The 13386-nt window shown below is 51.6% G+C and overlaps 1 protein-coding gene across 1 annotated transcript in view; it reads right to left on the bottom strand.

Moving 5' to 3' along the window:
• The window catches only part of LOC134341730 (caspase-2-like), a 39390-nt gene that overhangs the window by 10342 nt on the left and 15662 nt on the right, over positions 1–13386 (bottom strand). Inside the window, exons 4-5 of the mRNA XM_063039630.1 lie at positions 11488–11566; positions 9079–9173 (exon numbers count right to left, since the gene is read on the bottom strand). Coding sequence (XP_062895700.1) covers positions 9079–9173; positions 11488–11566 — 174 coding nt within the window. The remainder of the gene's footprint in view (positions 1–9078; positions 9174–11487; positions 11567–13386) is intronic.

The raw sequence follows: 13386 nt of genomic DNA, 5'->3' as shown, positions 1-13386 counted from the left end.
GCAGGATACTTGGTAGTGTGGAGGAACAGAGGGATCTGGGGGTACATGTCCACAGATCCCTGAAAGTTGGATAGGGTAGTTAAGAAAAACTTTCCTCTAATATCCCCCTTGAACTTCCCATCCCTTACCTTAAAGCCATGTGCTTTAAGCTTATGGGGTGTTAGCTTTCATAAGTCGAGGGATAGAGTTTAAGAGTCGCGATGTAATGAAGCAGCTCTATAAAACTCTGGTTAGGCCACACTTGGAGTCCTGTGTCCAGTTCTGGTCGCCTCACTATAGGAAGGATGTGGAAGCATTGGAAAGGGTACAGAGGAGATTTACCAGGATGCTGCCTGGTTTAGAGAGTATGCATTATGATCAGAGATTAAGGGAGCTAGGGCTTTACTCTTTGGAGAGAAGGAGGATGAGAGGAGACATGATAGAGGTGTACAAGATAATAAGAGGAATAGATAGAGTGGATAGCCAGCACCTCTTCCCCAGGACACCACTGCTCAATACAAGAGGACACGACTTTAAGGTAAGGGGTGGGAAGTTCAAGGGGGGTATTAGAGGAAGGTTTTTTTTACTCAGAGAGTGGTTGGTGCGTGGAATGCACTGCCTGAGTCAGTGATGGAGGCAGATACACTAGTGAAGTTTAAGAGACTACTAGACAGGTATATGGAGGAATTTAAGGTGGGGGGTTATATGGGAGGCAGGGTTTGATCATTAGCTTTCGTCATTCAGGACCCCCATCACCCCTTCACGGCCTCTTCTCATTGCTACCATCGGGGAGGAGGGACGGGAGACTGAAGGCCCACACTCAACGATTCAGGAACTTAATGACTATCGCCTGGCAGCATTCACCTCAACAGTGATGAAAACGCTTTGAGAGGTCGGTCATGACCGGACTGAACCCCGGCCTCAGCAAGGACCTGGACCCACTGCGGCAGGCGCAATCTCAACGGCTCTCCGCCCGGCTTGCGACCACCCGGACAGCGCAGACACCTAACGTCAGGTTCGTCGACTGTAGATCAGAATTTAGTGCCAGCCCTCCCACAACCCTGAGCGAGAAGCGGCAGAACCTGGGCCTCCGTACCTCCCTCTGCAACTGGATCCTCGACTTCCTCACCCGAAGACCACAATCTGTGCGATAGTGAGAAAAGAATTCTCTTCAGATGTATGATCTTTGATGATCACGGGTGAGAAGCACCAGAATGAACTTACTTCCGAGCGTTGTGTAAGAAGACCGTGAAAGGTTTCTTCACGAACAAGAAGGAAAGTGGAGCTGAGGGACGGAAGAGACGGAAGTTGGAGGCGGAGGAAGCCAAGAAGTCGAGCATGTTCTTCATGCCCTTCTTTGAAAAGGCCGGAACAAGTAGTTCGACACGTTCCATGGAGGCGCCTGCACCTGCTACAAGTTTGTTAGAATCCGAAGGCCGATCGAGTACAAATGCCTCTCAAGCCGAGAGGAAGTCAAGTCAGATAGATGAGAGAATGGCGAGATTAAGAGTGAGGCTGCCACAGAGAACGTGGACATGACAGGAGGGGAAGACGATGGTGGTGGTGGTGATGATGAGTTTATTGACGAGATTGAACCTGACGACACTGAACCTAGTGAACTGGATGGTGTCAAAGAGCTTCGAACTGTCACACCAGAGGTGATTGAACAGCATGAGATTGGACTTCTGAAGTTCGACAAGGACACTGGAAAAGCAATTCGTCCTGACGCGTTGAGAACAGAAAAATTAAAGCTGGGTTCGAAGTATTTCCAGAACAGTGAGGGGCCTTTCCTACCAACAAATTGCTCAACGAATAAAATTTGGTTCAAAAGGAAACTGAGAAATGGTTGTGGTGAGGAAGTGACTCGCTCATGGTTGGTCTATTCCCCTTCTAAAAAGTCCGCATTTTGTATCTGTTGTCTTCACTATTCCGCGTCAGACCATCAATCCTCATTGGAACAGGAAAGTGCGTTCAACCAGTGGAAAACACCTGAAAGGATTAGTCTTCATGAAAATGCCAAGAACCATCGGGAATGCTTCACACAGTGGAAAGAAATTTAGCTGGAAAGAGGAGTTATTGACGCTATATTTCGGTCACAGATTGAGAAGGAAAAGCAGAATTGGCCTGATATCTTGACGAGAATCCTTCACTGCATAAAATTCCTTGCGACTCAGAACCTGGCTTTGCGAGGACACAGGGAGTCACTTCAGCTAGATGATGACTCCAACGTGGGAAATTTCCTTGGCTTACTGAAACTACTGGCCATCTTTGACCCCGTCATAAAAGAACACCTCACTCACGTGGAAAGTCATCCTGGATCCACGTCTTATCTTTCACCGGGTGCCCAGAATGATTTCATTTGGAACAAAGTACTCATTCGCATTGACCGCATTCAAAAGAGGCCGCAGGATCCTAGCAATAGACAATAGGTGCAGGAGTCGGCCATTCGGCCCTTCGAGCCAGCACCGCCATTCACTGTGATCCTGGCTGATCATCCACAATCAGTATCCAGTTCCTGCCTTATCCCCATAACCTCTGATTCCGCTATCTTTAAGAGCTCTATCCATCTCTTTCTTGAAAGCATCCAGAGACTTGGCCTCCACAGCCTTCTGGGGCAGAGCATTCCACATATCCACCACTCTCTGGGTGAGAAAGTTTTTCCTCAACTCCGTTCTAAATGACCGACCCCTTATTCTTAAACTGTGGCCTCTGGGTCTGGACTCACCCATCAGCGGGAACATGCTTCCTGCCTCCAGCGTGTCCAATCCCTTAATAATCTTATATGTTTCAATAAGATCCTCTCTCAGCCTTCTAAATTCCAGAGTATACAAGCCCAGTCGCTCCAATCTTTCAACATATGACAGTCCCGCCATCCCAGGAATTAACCTTGTGAACCTACGCTGCACTCCCTCAATAGCAAGAATGTCCTTCCTCAAATTTGGAGACCAAAACTGCACACAGTACTCCAGGTGTGGTCTCACCAGGGCCCTGTACAGCTGCAGAAGGACCTCTTTGCTCTTATACTCAATTCCCCTTGTTATGAAGGCCAGCATGCCATTCACTTTCTTCACTGCCTGCTGTACCTGCATGCTTGCTTTCAGTGACTGATGTACAAGAACACCTAGATCTCGTTGTGCATGAACTTCCACGATACTGCCCTGGATTTAAAAGCCCTCCGAGATCATTTTTATGACGAAGGAGAAGTGTTGGTCAGTGAGTCATTCGAAGAAGGAGTCGGTCTCTGTCAAGAACAGAATATTAAAGTTGAAAGACGTCAGAGACGAAAGAAACGAATGGCTGATGAGAACTCGAGAGACGCCGGGTTAACCACGAAGGAGGAAATGGAAAGAGTCATGAAGGGAACACTCGACCGTCTTCACAGAGAAATGGACGAAAGGTTCGCTCGTTTGCACGACACCGACGCCAACTTTGGGTTCCTTCTCAACGTCGAGGGACCGTGTTACGGCACCGACAGGAACGACCTAAAGAAGAAGTGTGAAAATTTGGGCGAATTGTACAGCTCTGATGTTGATGGACAGCAGCTACATGAAGAAATTTTGGATTGCAGAATGTTGCTATCAAGGCGAGTCAACATGAAAATAACAAAACCTGAAGAGCTTCTTGAATTTATTGTTCAGTATGGAGATGAGAGCATCTTCCCCAATCTTCGCATTGCTGACCATCGCAGTTTCCATCGCCAGCTGTGAGAGATCACTCAGCAAGTTAAAACTAACACTTTCGTATCTGAGAGCCTCCATGGGTCAAGGCAGACTCCGTGATCTTGCTCTGCTGAGTGTAGAAAGAGAAGAAACTGAAAAAAAACTGACTTTGATCACATCACAGACCAATTTGCATCAGTGAAAGCCAGGAAGGTGCAGTTCTAATTTTCATTTGTTAATTAAAAGATTAACGAGCTTGACCTGTATTTTTGGGCTGATATTATGGTAAAGTTGTCTAAAAGATTCGTACGGCCAGATTTGGGATCAGCTTCTCTCCGACTGTGATAAGACTGCTGAACGGATCCTGACCCGGATCTGGGCCGCACCCTCCAAATATCCGGACCTGCCTCTCAGTTTTTTTGCACTACCTGACTTTCCCTTTTCTATTTTATGATTTAAATTTTTAATATTTACTATCGATTTGTATTCCAGGGAGCGCGAAGCGCAGAATCAAATATCGCTGTGATGATTGTACGCTCTAGTATCAATTGTTTGGCGACAATAAAGTGTAAAGTATTTGGAAAATAACAGCGAATAAAAAGTAAGTGTTACAGCACACAAATATAAAAGTACTGAGACAGTACAATATGGGTGCAATACTGCTTAGCGCTGTGATGTGAGGTTCAGCATAAAAGAAGCTCTTCCTGTGCCTGCTGGTGCGGGAGCGGAGGCTCCTGTAGCGCCTACCGGATGGGAGGAGAGTAAACAGTCCATGGTTAGGGTGAGATGCATCCTTGATAATGCTTTTCGCCCTGCCCGGGCAGCGTTTATGGTAGATGTTCTCAATGGTGGGCAATTGGGTGCCGATAATCCGCTGGGCAGTTTTCACCACACGCTGGAGTGCTTTGCGGTCCGATCCGGGACAATGGCCAAACCACACTGAGATGCAGTTGGAAGCGCAGAATCAAATATCGCTGTGATGATTGTACGCTCCAGTATCAATCGTTTGGCGACAATGAAGTATAAAGTAATAAAGTCAGATGCTTGGACGGGGCGCAATTTCAATGCTCGCCACGGGCGCTATTTTCCGTAGATACGCCCCAGGCAGAGAGCTGCAGGCTCCGCCAACTTCATCACGAGCACTCGCCTCCCCAGCGTCCAGGAGCGGTGCTTCAACGCGACGCTACCCAAGCGGACCAGTCACAGCTGTTGCGGTCCGCCTTGCCGCGAGGCGCGGTTACGTTTCGGGAGAGGGGCCCGTCGCAGCAACGCGGGCTCCGGCGTGGGGATCCGCGTCAGCCTCAGCGGAGGGTTGGCGGCGACCCAGTGCTTACGGCGTCACGTTGACGCAGAAGTACAAGTCAGGCTTCAGACTCGTTTTCCAATCCAGGCGACATCTGCAGGAGGAGGAGAAGATGGCAGTGCGCGCGGCCTCTCCGGTGATGAATATCTGTTATCTGTCAAGCAAGGGGCCGTGCACAATCCTGATTTGATGGAGACGGACGTGAGAGCACGGAGGAACATCTGGAAAACTTCCGAAATGCCCGGTTCACTGCCGCTGTTACTGTGCGGTAACCGGAATCTCCGGAGCAGAAGGCCCCGAATCCTCGGCTTTGCTTCTTTCAGCGGCCGGGGCAAGGTCGAAGGCGCTCGGCAGAGGATGGCGCTCGGGAGGCTGTATCGGAGGGGCTGGTCGGAGGCTCGGAGTTTTCGGACGGACGGACTCGCTGTCGGCTGTGGTCGGCTGCTTCCAAGGCATCGGCAAGTTGATGGTGCCTGGAGGTTTATGGCAGGGAGTTTCTCCCTTTTGCCGCCTGCTATCGGGGACTCGGGAGTCAATCGACTCTGGGACTTTGAGACTTCTTTTTTACCGTGCCCATGGTTTGTTCTTCATCAAATTATGGTATTCCTTTGCACTGCTTTAAGTATGTTAAAATCATGCGGTTCTGTCAGCGTTAGTCTTTGGTTTGTCCTGTTTTTCTGTGATATCACTCCGGAGAAACACTGTATCATTTCTTAATGCATGTATGCATTTCTAAATGACAATAAAAGAGGACTGAGTGTCCTCATAGTCTAATCCTGGTGAATCTCCTCTGAACCCTCTCCATAGCTTCCACATCCTTCCTATAATGAGGCCACCAGAACTGAACACAATACTCTAAGTGTGGCCTCACCAGGGATTTGTAGAGTTGCAACATGACCTCTCTGCTCTCTACCTTGCTGTCTATTGTGCTTTTTTTAACACGACCCAATTTATATTTTTATAAATGCCCGATTTAGTTTAATTTGATACGCTCGGCAGTCCAAAGGGCCTATTTCGAGCTGGATCTCTAAAGAAGAAAATGAATAAGCATAGCCTGAAACATCCCCTCCGAACTTCACGTATTTATAAAGCGCGGAACGGCCCCTTCGAGACGCCTGGCCACCCAGCAATCCCCCGACTGAACCCCAGCCCGAGCACGGGGGCAATTCACCCACCAAACGAGGAAGGCAAACGCCACGTTAGCATTTACTTCAAGGGGTCTGGAAATGCAAGAGCAGGGATGTGATGTGATAAGGCACTGGTGAGGCCTCGCCTTGAGTAATGTGAACAGTTTTACTTTACTGTCGCCAAACAATTGATACTAGAGCGTACGATCATCACAGCGATATCTGATTCTGTGCTTCCCGCTCCCTGAGTTACAAATCGATAGTAAGTAGTAAAAATTTAAATTATAAATCATAAACAGAAAATGGGAAGTAAGGTAGTGCAAAAAAACCGAGAGGCAGGTCCGGATATTTGGATCCAGACCCGGGTCAGGATCCGTTCAGCAGTCTTATCACAGTTGGAAAGAAGCTGTTCCCAAATCTGGCCGTACGAGTCTTCAAGCTCCTGAGCCTTCTCCCGGAGGGAAGAGGGATGAAAAGTGTGTTGGCTGGGTGGGTCGTGTCCTTGATTATCCTGGCAGCACTGCTCCAACAGCGTGCGGTGTAAAGTGAGTCCACGGACGGAAGATTGGTTTGTGTGATGTGCTGGGCCGTGTTCACAATCTTCTGCAGCTTCTTCCGGTCTTGGACAGGACAACTTCCGTACCAGGTTGTGATGCACCCGAGAAGAATGCTTTATATGGTGCATCTATAAAAATTAGTGAGGGTTTTAGGGGACAGGCCAAATTTCTTTAGTTTTCTCAGGAAGTAAAGGTGCTGGTGGGCCTTCTTGGCAGTGGACTCTGCTTGGTTGGACCAAGTCAAGTCATTTGTGATACTGACCCCCCCCCTCATCTTAGAAAAGATGTGCTGGCATAGGAGAGGGTCCAGAGGAGGTTCACAAGGACGATTCCGGGAATGAAAGGGTTATCATACGAGGAACTTTTGATGGCTCTGGGCCTGCACCCGCCGGAATTCAGAAGGATGAGGGGGGGGATCTTATTCGAATGTTGAAAGGCCGACGCGGAGTAGATGTGGAGAGGGTGCTTCCCGTGGTGGGGGAGTCTAGGACGAGAGGGCACCGCCTCGGGACAGAGGGGCCGCCCTTTCAAAACAGAGACGCGGAGACGTTTCTTTCGCCGGGGGTGGTGAATGAGTGGGACTTGTTACCGCAGGCAGCTGTGGAGGCCAGGCCGTTGGGGTGGGGAGGGGGGGGGGGTCGATAGGCTCCTGATTGGACATGGGATCAAAGGTTACGGGGAGAAGGCCGGAGGAGCGGGGAAAAAGGATCAGCCGCGATCGAATAGCGGAGGTTCGGCTCCCAGGTCTCGCAGTCGAACATCCTCCTGGGGACGCACGCGGTTCACGGGGGGGGGGAGAGAGAACATACAGACTACTCAGAAGGCGTTACGCTGCACAGACAGCGCACTGCCGGGGGTCTGGCGGACTGCACGCAGGCAGCAGAGAGATCTGGGTATCCAATTACCACTTTGTTTAGATTAAGACGGGCATAAAACCAGTGCAGGGGTGTGGGCCGCGAACGGCCAGAGGAGACTTGGGCCTCGTTAGCTTAAACAGGCGCCCTCTAGCGTCAGCCTGCCCGTCTCTGCCTCCGGTCACTAGGATGTAACTAGTAGAGTGGATAGGCGAGAACCAGTGGTGTGGTATATTTGGATTTTCAAAAGGCTTTTGACAAGGTCCCACACAGGAGATTAGTGTGCAAACTTAAAGCACACGGTATTGGGGGTAAGGTATTGGTGTGGGTGGAGAATTGGTTGGCAGACAGGAAGCAAAGAGTGGGAATAAACGGGACCTTTTCAGAATGGCAGGCAGTGACTAGTGGGGTACCGCAAGGCTCAGTGCTGGGACCCCAGTTGTTTACAATATATATTAATGACTTGGATGAGGGAATTAAATGCAGCATCTCCAAGTTTGCGGATGACACAAAGCTGGGCGGCAGTGTTAGCTGTGAGGAGGATGCTAAGAGGATGCAGGGTGACTTGGATAGGTTGGGTGAGTGGGCAAACTCATGGCAGATGCAATTTAATGTGGATAAATGTGAAGTTATCCACTTTGGTGGCAAAAATAGGAAAACAGATTATTATCTGAATGGTGGCCGATTAGGAAAAGGGGAGGTGCAACGAGACCTGGGCGTCATTATACACCAGTCATTGAAAGTGGGCATGCAGGTACAGCAGGCGGTGAAAAAGGCGAACGGTATGCTGGCATTTATAGCGAGAGGATTCGAGTACTGTGTGCAGTTTTGGTCTCCAAATTTGAGGAAGGACATTCTTGCTATTGAGGGAGTGCAGCGAAGGTTCACAAGGTTAATTCCCGGGATGGCGGGACTGTCATATGTCGAAAGATTGGAGCGACTGGGCTTGTATACTCTGGAATTTAGAAGGATGAGAGAGGATCAGATTGAAACATATAAGATTATTAAGGGATTGGACACGCTGGAGGCAGGAAGCATGTTCCCACTGATGGGTGAGTCCAGAACCAGAGGCCACAGTTTAAGAATAAGGGGTAGGCCATTCAGAACGGAGTTGAGGAAAAATTTTTTCACCCAGAGAGTGGTGGATATGTGGAATGCTCTGCCCCAGAAGGCTGTGGAGACCAAGTCTCTGGATGCTTTCAAGAAAGAGATGGATAGAGCTCTTAAAGATAGCGGAATCAGAGGTTATAGGGATAAGGCAGGAACTGGATACTGATTGTGGGTGATCAGCCAGGATCACAGTGAATGGCGGTGCTGGCTCGAAGGGCCGAACGACCTACTCCTGTACCTATTGTCTATTGACCGAAACTGCACACGACACCCGAGATGAGGCCTCCCCCAACAACTGATACATCCCACCTCCTGCGCCTGATTTGCGAAAGCCAACGGGCCAAAAGCTTTCTTTGCGTCCCTCTCTTGGAGATTTCTGTCCCCCGCGCCGCTGAGCTGCCGAGCCCCGCACGCGGAGCCACACACGAAGGCCGGGAGCCGCCGCCGGCTCCCCGAACCGCAGGCTCCCACCCCCTCCCGATTTCTCACCGTCTCCCGATGACGCTGGTAGAACTCCGCTGAGCAGGGGAGTACGGAACAGGAGAGGGGGCCGTCACCGTCGTCCAGCGAGGTCTCCGCCGTGTCTGTGTGGGGGAGGGGGGTGCAAGTAGAGAGAGTGGGTCAGGCTGTGTTCTGTGGGAGGCGTGGGGGGGGAATCAAAGGAGAAGAGGGGGCATTCGAGGGAGAGAGGAGACAAGAGAGGGGGCTGTCCCCTTTGTAGGGAGCACACTGCATGCATGCGTGCGTGCGTGTGGTGGGGGGAGCAAGCGAGAGGCGCGTCAGTCGAGCGGGACGAAAGAGAGCGGGGGGAGGGAGGGAAGGGTGCCCCCATCCTCCGCTGCGTCTGCCGGGGCGGGGGGGGGAGCAGGAGGAGAGGGGCGGCCGGTGGATAGATGAGGGTAGTGCAGTGGATGTGATCTATATGGATTTTAGTAAGGCATTTGAGAAGGTTCCACACGGTAGGCTTATTCAGAAAGTCAGAAGGCATGGGATCCAGGGAAGTTTGGCCAGGTGGATTCAGAATTGGCTTCCCTGCAGAAGGCAGAGGGTGGTGGTGGAGGGAGTAAATTCAGATTGGAGGATTGTGACTAGTGGTGCCCCACAAGGATCTGTTCTGGGACCTCTACTTTTCGTGATTTTTATTAACGACCTGGATGTGGGGGTAGAAGGGTGGGTTGGCAAGTTTGCAGACGACACAAAGGTTGGTGGTGTTGTAAACAGTGTAGAGGATTGTCAAAGATTGCAGAGAGACATTGATAGGATGCAGAAGTGGGCTGAGAAGTGGCAGATGGAGTTCAACCCGGAGAAGTGTGAGGTGGTACACTTTGGAAGAACAAACTCCAAGACAGAGTACAAAGTAAATGGCAGGATACTTGGTAGTGTGGAGGAGCAGAGGGATCTGGGGGTACATGTCCACAGATCCCTGAAAGTTGCCTCACAGGTGGATAGGGTAGTTAAGAAAGCTTATGGGGTGTTAGCTTTCATAAGTTGAGGGATAGAGTTTAAGAGTTGCGATGTAATGATGCAGCTCTATAAAACTCTGGTTAGGCCACACTTGGAGTACTGTGTCCAGTTCTGGTCACCTCACTATAGGAAGGATGTGGAAGCATTGGAAAGGGTACAAAGGAGACTTACCAGGATGCTGCCTGGTTTAGAGAGTATGCATTATGATCAGAGATTAAGGGAGCTAGGGCTTTACTCTTTGGAGAGAAGGAGGATGAGAGGAGACATGATGGAGGTGTACAAGATAATAAGAGGAATAGATAGAGTGGATAGCCAGCGCCTCTTCCCCAGGGCACCACTGCTCAATACAAGAGGACATGGCTTTAAGGTAAGGGCTGGGAAGTTCAAGGGGGATATTAGAGGAAGGTTTTTCACTCAGAGAGTGGTTGGTGCGTGGAATACACTGCCTGAGTCAGTGATGGAGGCAGATACACTAGAGAAGTTTAAGAGACTACTAGACAGGTATATGGAGGAATTTAAGGTGGGAGGTTATATGGGAAGCAGGGTTTGAGGGTCGGCACAACATTGTGGGCCGAAGGGCCTGTACTGTGCTGTACTGTTCTATGTTCTATAGGAGCTGGGCGGGAGGGGAAATGGAGAGAGGGAGGTCGCGGGGAGCGGGGGAGAAGAGCTGAGAGAGAGCGACTGAGAGTTCGGAGATCGGAGGGCGGGAGGAGAAGATGGTGGCGCGACGCAGCTCGCGGCAGCCACTCCGGTGAACGATATCTGTTATCTGTCAAGTAGGGGGCCGTGCACAATCCTGACTTGATGGAGACGGACGTGAGAGTACAGAGGAACATCTGGAGAAACTTCTGAAATGCCCGGTTCACTGCCGCTGCTACTGTGCGATCCGGAATCTCCAGAGGGGAAGGCCCCGAGTCCTCGGCTTTGCTTGTTGCTGGCGGTCACGGCCGGGGTCGAAGCGATCGGCAGGGGATGGTGCTCGGTGCTCGGTGTCGGAGGCTCAAAGTTTTCGGACGGATTCAGAGTCGGCTGCGGTCGGGAGCTTCCAACGCATCGGCAAGTTGGCGGGGCTGGAGGTTCATGGCAGGGAGCGATCCTCCCTTCTGCCGTCTCCATGAGATGATGGGACTTTCGGGAGACTTTGAGACTTTTTTTTTAACCGTGCCCATGGTCTGTTCTTCATCAAATTACAGTATTGCTTTGCACTGTTGTAACTATTTCTTATAATTATGTGGTTTTGTCAGTCTTAGTGTTGATTTGTCCTGTGTTTCTGTGATATCTCTCTGGATGAACGTTGTATCATTTCTTAATGCATGCATTTCTAGATGACAATAAACGAGGACTGAGTGTCCTCATGATCTAAAATCTAAAGGGGTCGAGGAGGAGGGGTCGGGGAGGGGGAAGGCGGACGAGGGGAGGGCCGACACTCACCCGATCTGCGGGGCTTCTTCGTAGAGCTCGCGCCCTCCCTCTCCCCGTCCCCAGGGGCGGCCTCCAGCGTCCTCGGAGTCTGGCGGGAGAGGAGGGGAGGGCCGAGAGAGACAAGCACGAGAAAGGAGTCGTAAGGTCACAGAATCTTACAATCGGTTGGCCCTCAGCCCCATCCGAGCCAGTACCCTCTGCCCGTATCCCTCTCAGCCTTTTCTATCCGAGTGTCGCTAATGTACCTGCCTCGGCCACTTCCTCCGGCAGTTCCAACCACAGACGGACCACCGTATCCCTCGAAACCGTTCCTATCCGTGTCCCTGTCCGAGTGTCGTTAATGTTCCTGCCTCGACCACTTCCCCCGGCAGCTCCTTCCACAGACGGACCACCATATCCCTCTAAACCTCTCCTATCCGTGTCCCTGTCCGAGTGTCGCTAATGTACCTGCCTCGACCACTTCCCCCGGCAGCTCCTTCCACAGACGGACCACCGTATCCCTCTAAACCTTCCCTATCCGTGTCCTTGTCCGAGTGTTGTACCTGCCTCGGCCACTTCCCCCGGCAGCTCCTTCCACAGACGGACCACCGTATCCCTCTAAACCTTCCCTATCCGTGTCCCTGTCCGAGTGTCGTTAATGTCCCTACCTCGGCCACTTCCCCAGGCAGCTCCTTCCACAGATGGACCACCGTATCCCGTTTTCCTAAGATCACCCTCCCTCTGGGGGCCCCCGATTAAGTCTCTCTCTCTGCTCCCACGCCCTTTTCTTCCTTGTCCTCTGCCTTCCTCTCTTCTCCCTCTCCCTTCGCTCTCGTACTCCTCTCCCGCCCTCCCTCCTGGCTCCACATCTCCTTTCCCCTCCTCCATCTCTCTCTCTCGCCTCCCGCACGCTCTCTCCTCCTCTCTGTCCCGCTCTTCATCGGCCTTCCCTCTCGTTACTTCCTCCTTTTCCTCAAGTCTCTCTCTTTCATCTCCCCCTCCCCTGTATCTCTCTCTCCCGTTTATTCCTGTTCATCTCCTCCTTTCCACTTCTCTCCGTCCTTTTCCCTTCCTCTCACTACCTTTTTCACACCCGCTCGTCCCTCCTGTTCCTCTGTCGTTCTCTTCCACTCAATCTCTCTGCCTCTCACCCCCTCTTCTCTCTCTGTTCCTCCTCTCAACCCTCCCTCTCTCTTCACCCCTCATCACTTCGCCTCTTTCCCACCCTCTTTCCACCTGTTCCCTTTCCTCTCTGCTCTCAACCCATCTCTCCCTCTCCCCTCCTCCTCTTTCTCACTCTTTGCTCCCTCTCTCTAACTCACTCCCTTCCCTCCGCACAGCCTCAATCCAAAACCGCAAGACGTTGGTTTGCAGGCTATCAGGACGGCGAGTGGGACGTTGGGCTTCATTGCGAGAGGGATTGAATTCAAGAGCAGGGAGGTTATGCTGCAACTGTACAGGGTACTGGTGAGGCCGCACGTGGAGTACTGCGTGCAGTTCTGGTCTCCATACTTGAGGAAGGATATACTGGCTTTAGAGGAGGTTCACTGGGTGGGGTAGGTTCGATGGGCCGGATGGCCAACTCCTGCTCCTGTTTATGTTCCTGTGCAATCCATAAGCTCTCTCTCCCCCTCACTCCCCTTTCCCTCCCTCCTCTCCTCGTGCTCATTCCTCTACTGCCCTCTCTGTCACCAAACCGTTCGGAGTGAAGACCTGCTCCAGGACTTCCCACTCCGATCTCCCCACCCGGACCTCCGTCGGGTCATCCGCCCCTTCCGGCGGGAGGGGAGGGAGGGGTCCTTTCCCAGCGGCCGATACCCCCTCGCCCTCCCGGACCTGTGACAGGACGTCCTGCCCCCACCCCAAGGGAGGTGTGAGTGTCCCAGTGGCCGATCACTCCCCCTCGCCCCTCCCGGACCCGTGACGGGA

This window comes from Mobula hypostoma, unplaced genomic scaffold (assembly GCF_963921235.1).
Source record: "Mobula hypostoma unplaced genomic scaffold, sMobHyp1.1 scaffold_97, whole genome shotgun sequence".
Classification (NCBI taxonomy): domain Eukaryota; kingdom Metazoa; phylum Chordata; class Chondrichthyes; order Myliobatiformes; family Myliobatidae; genus Mobula; species Mobula hypostoma.
Note: the sequence above shows the minus strand (reverse complement) of the source record. Positions and strands in the feature narration are given on the sequence as shown.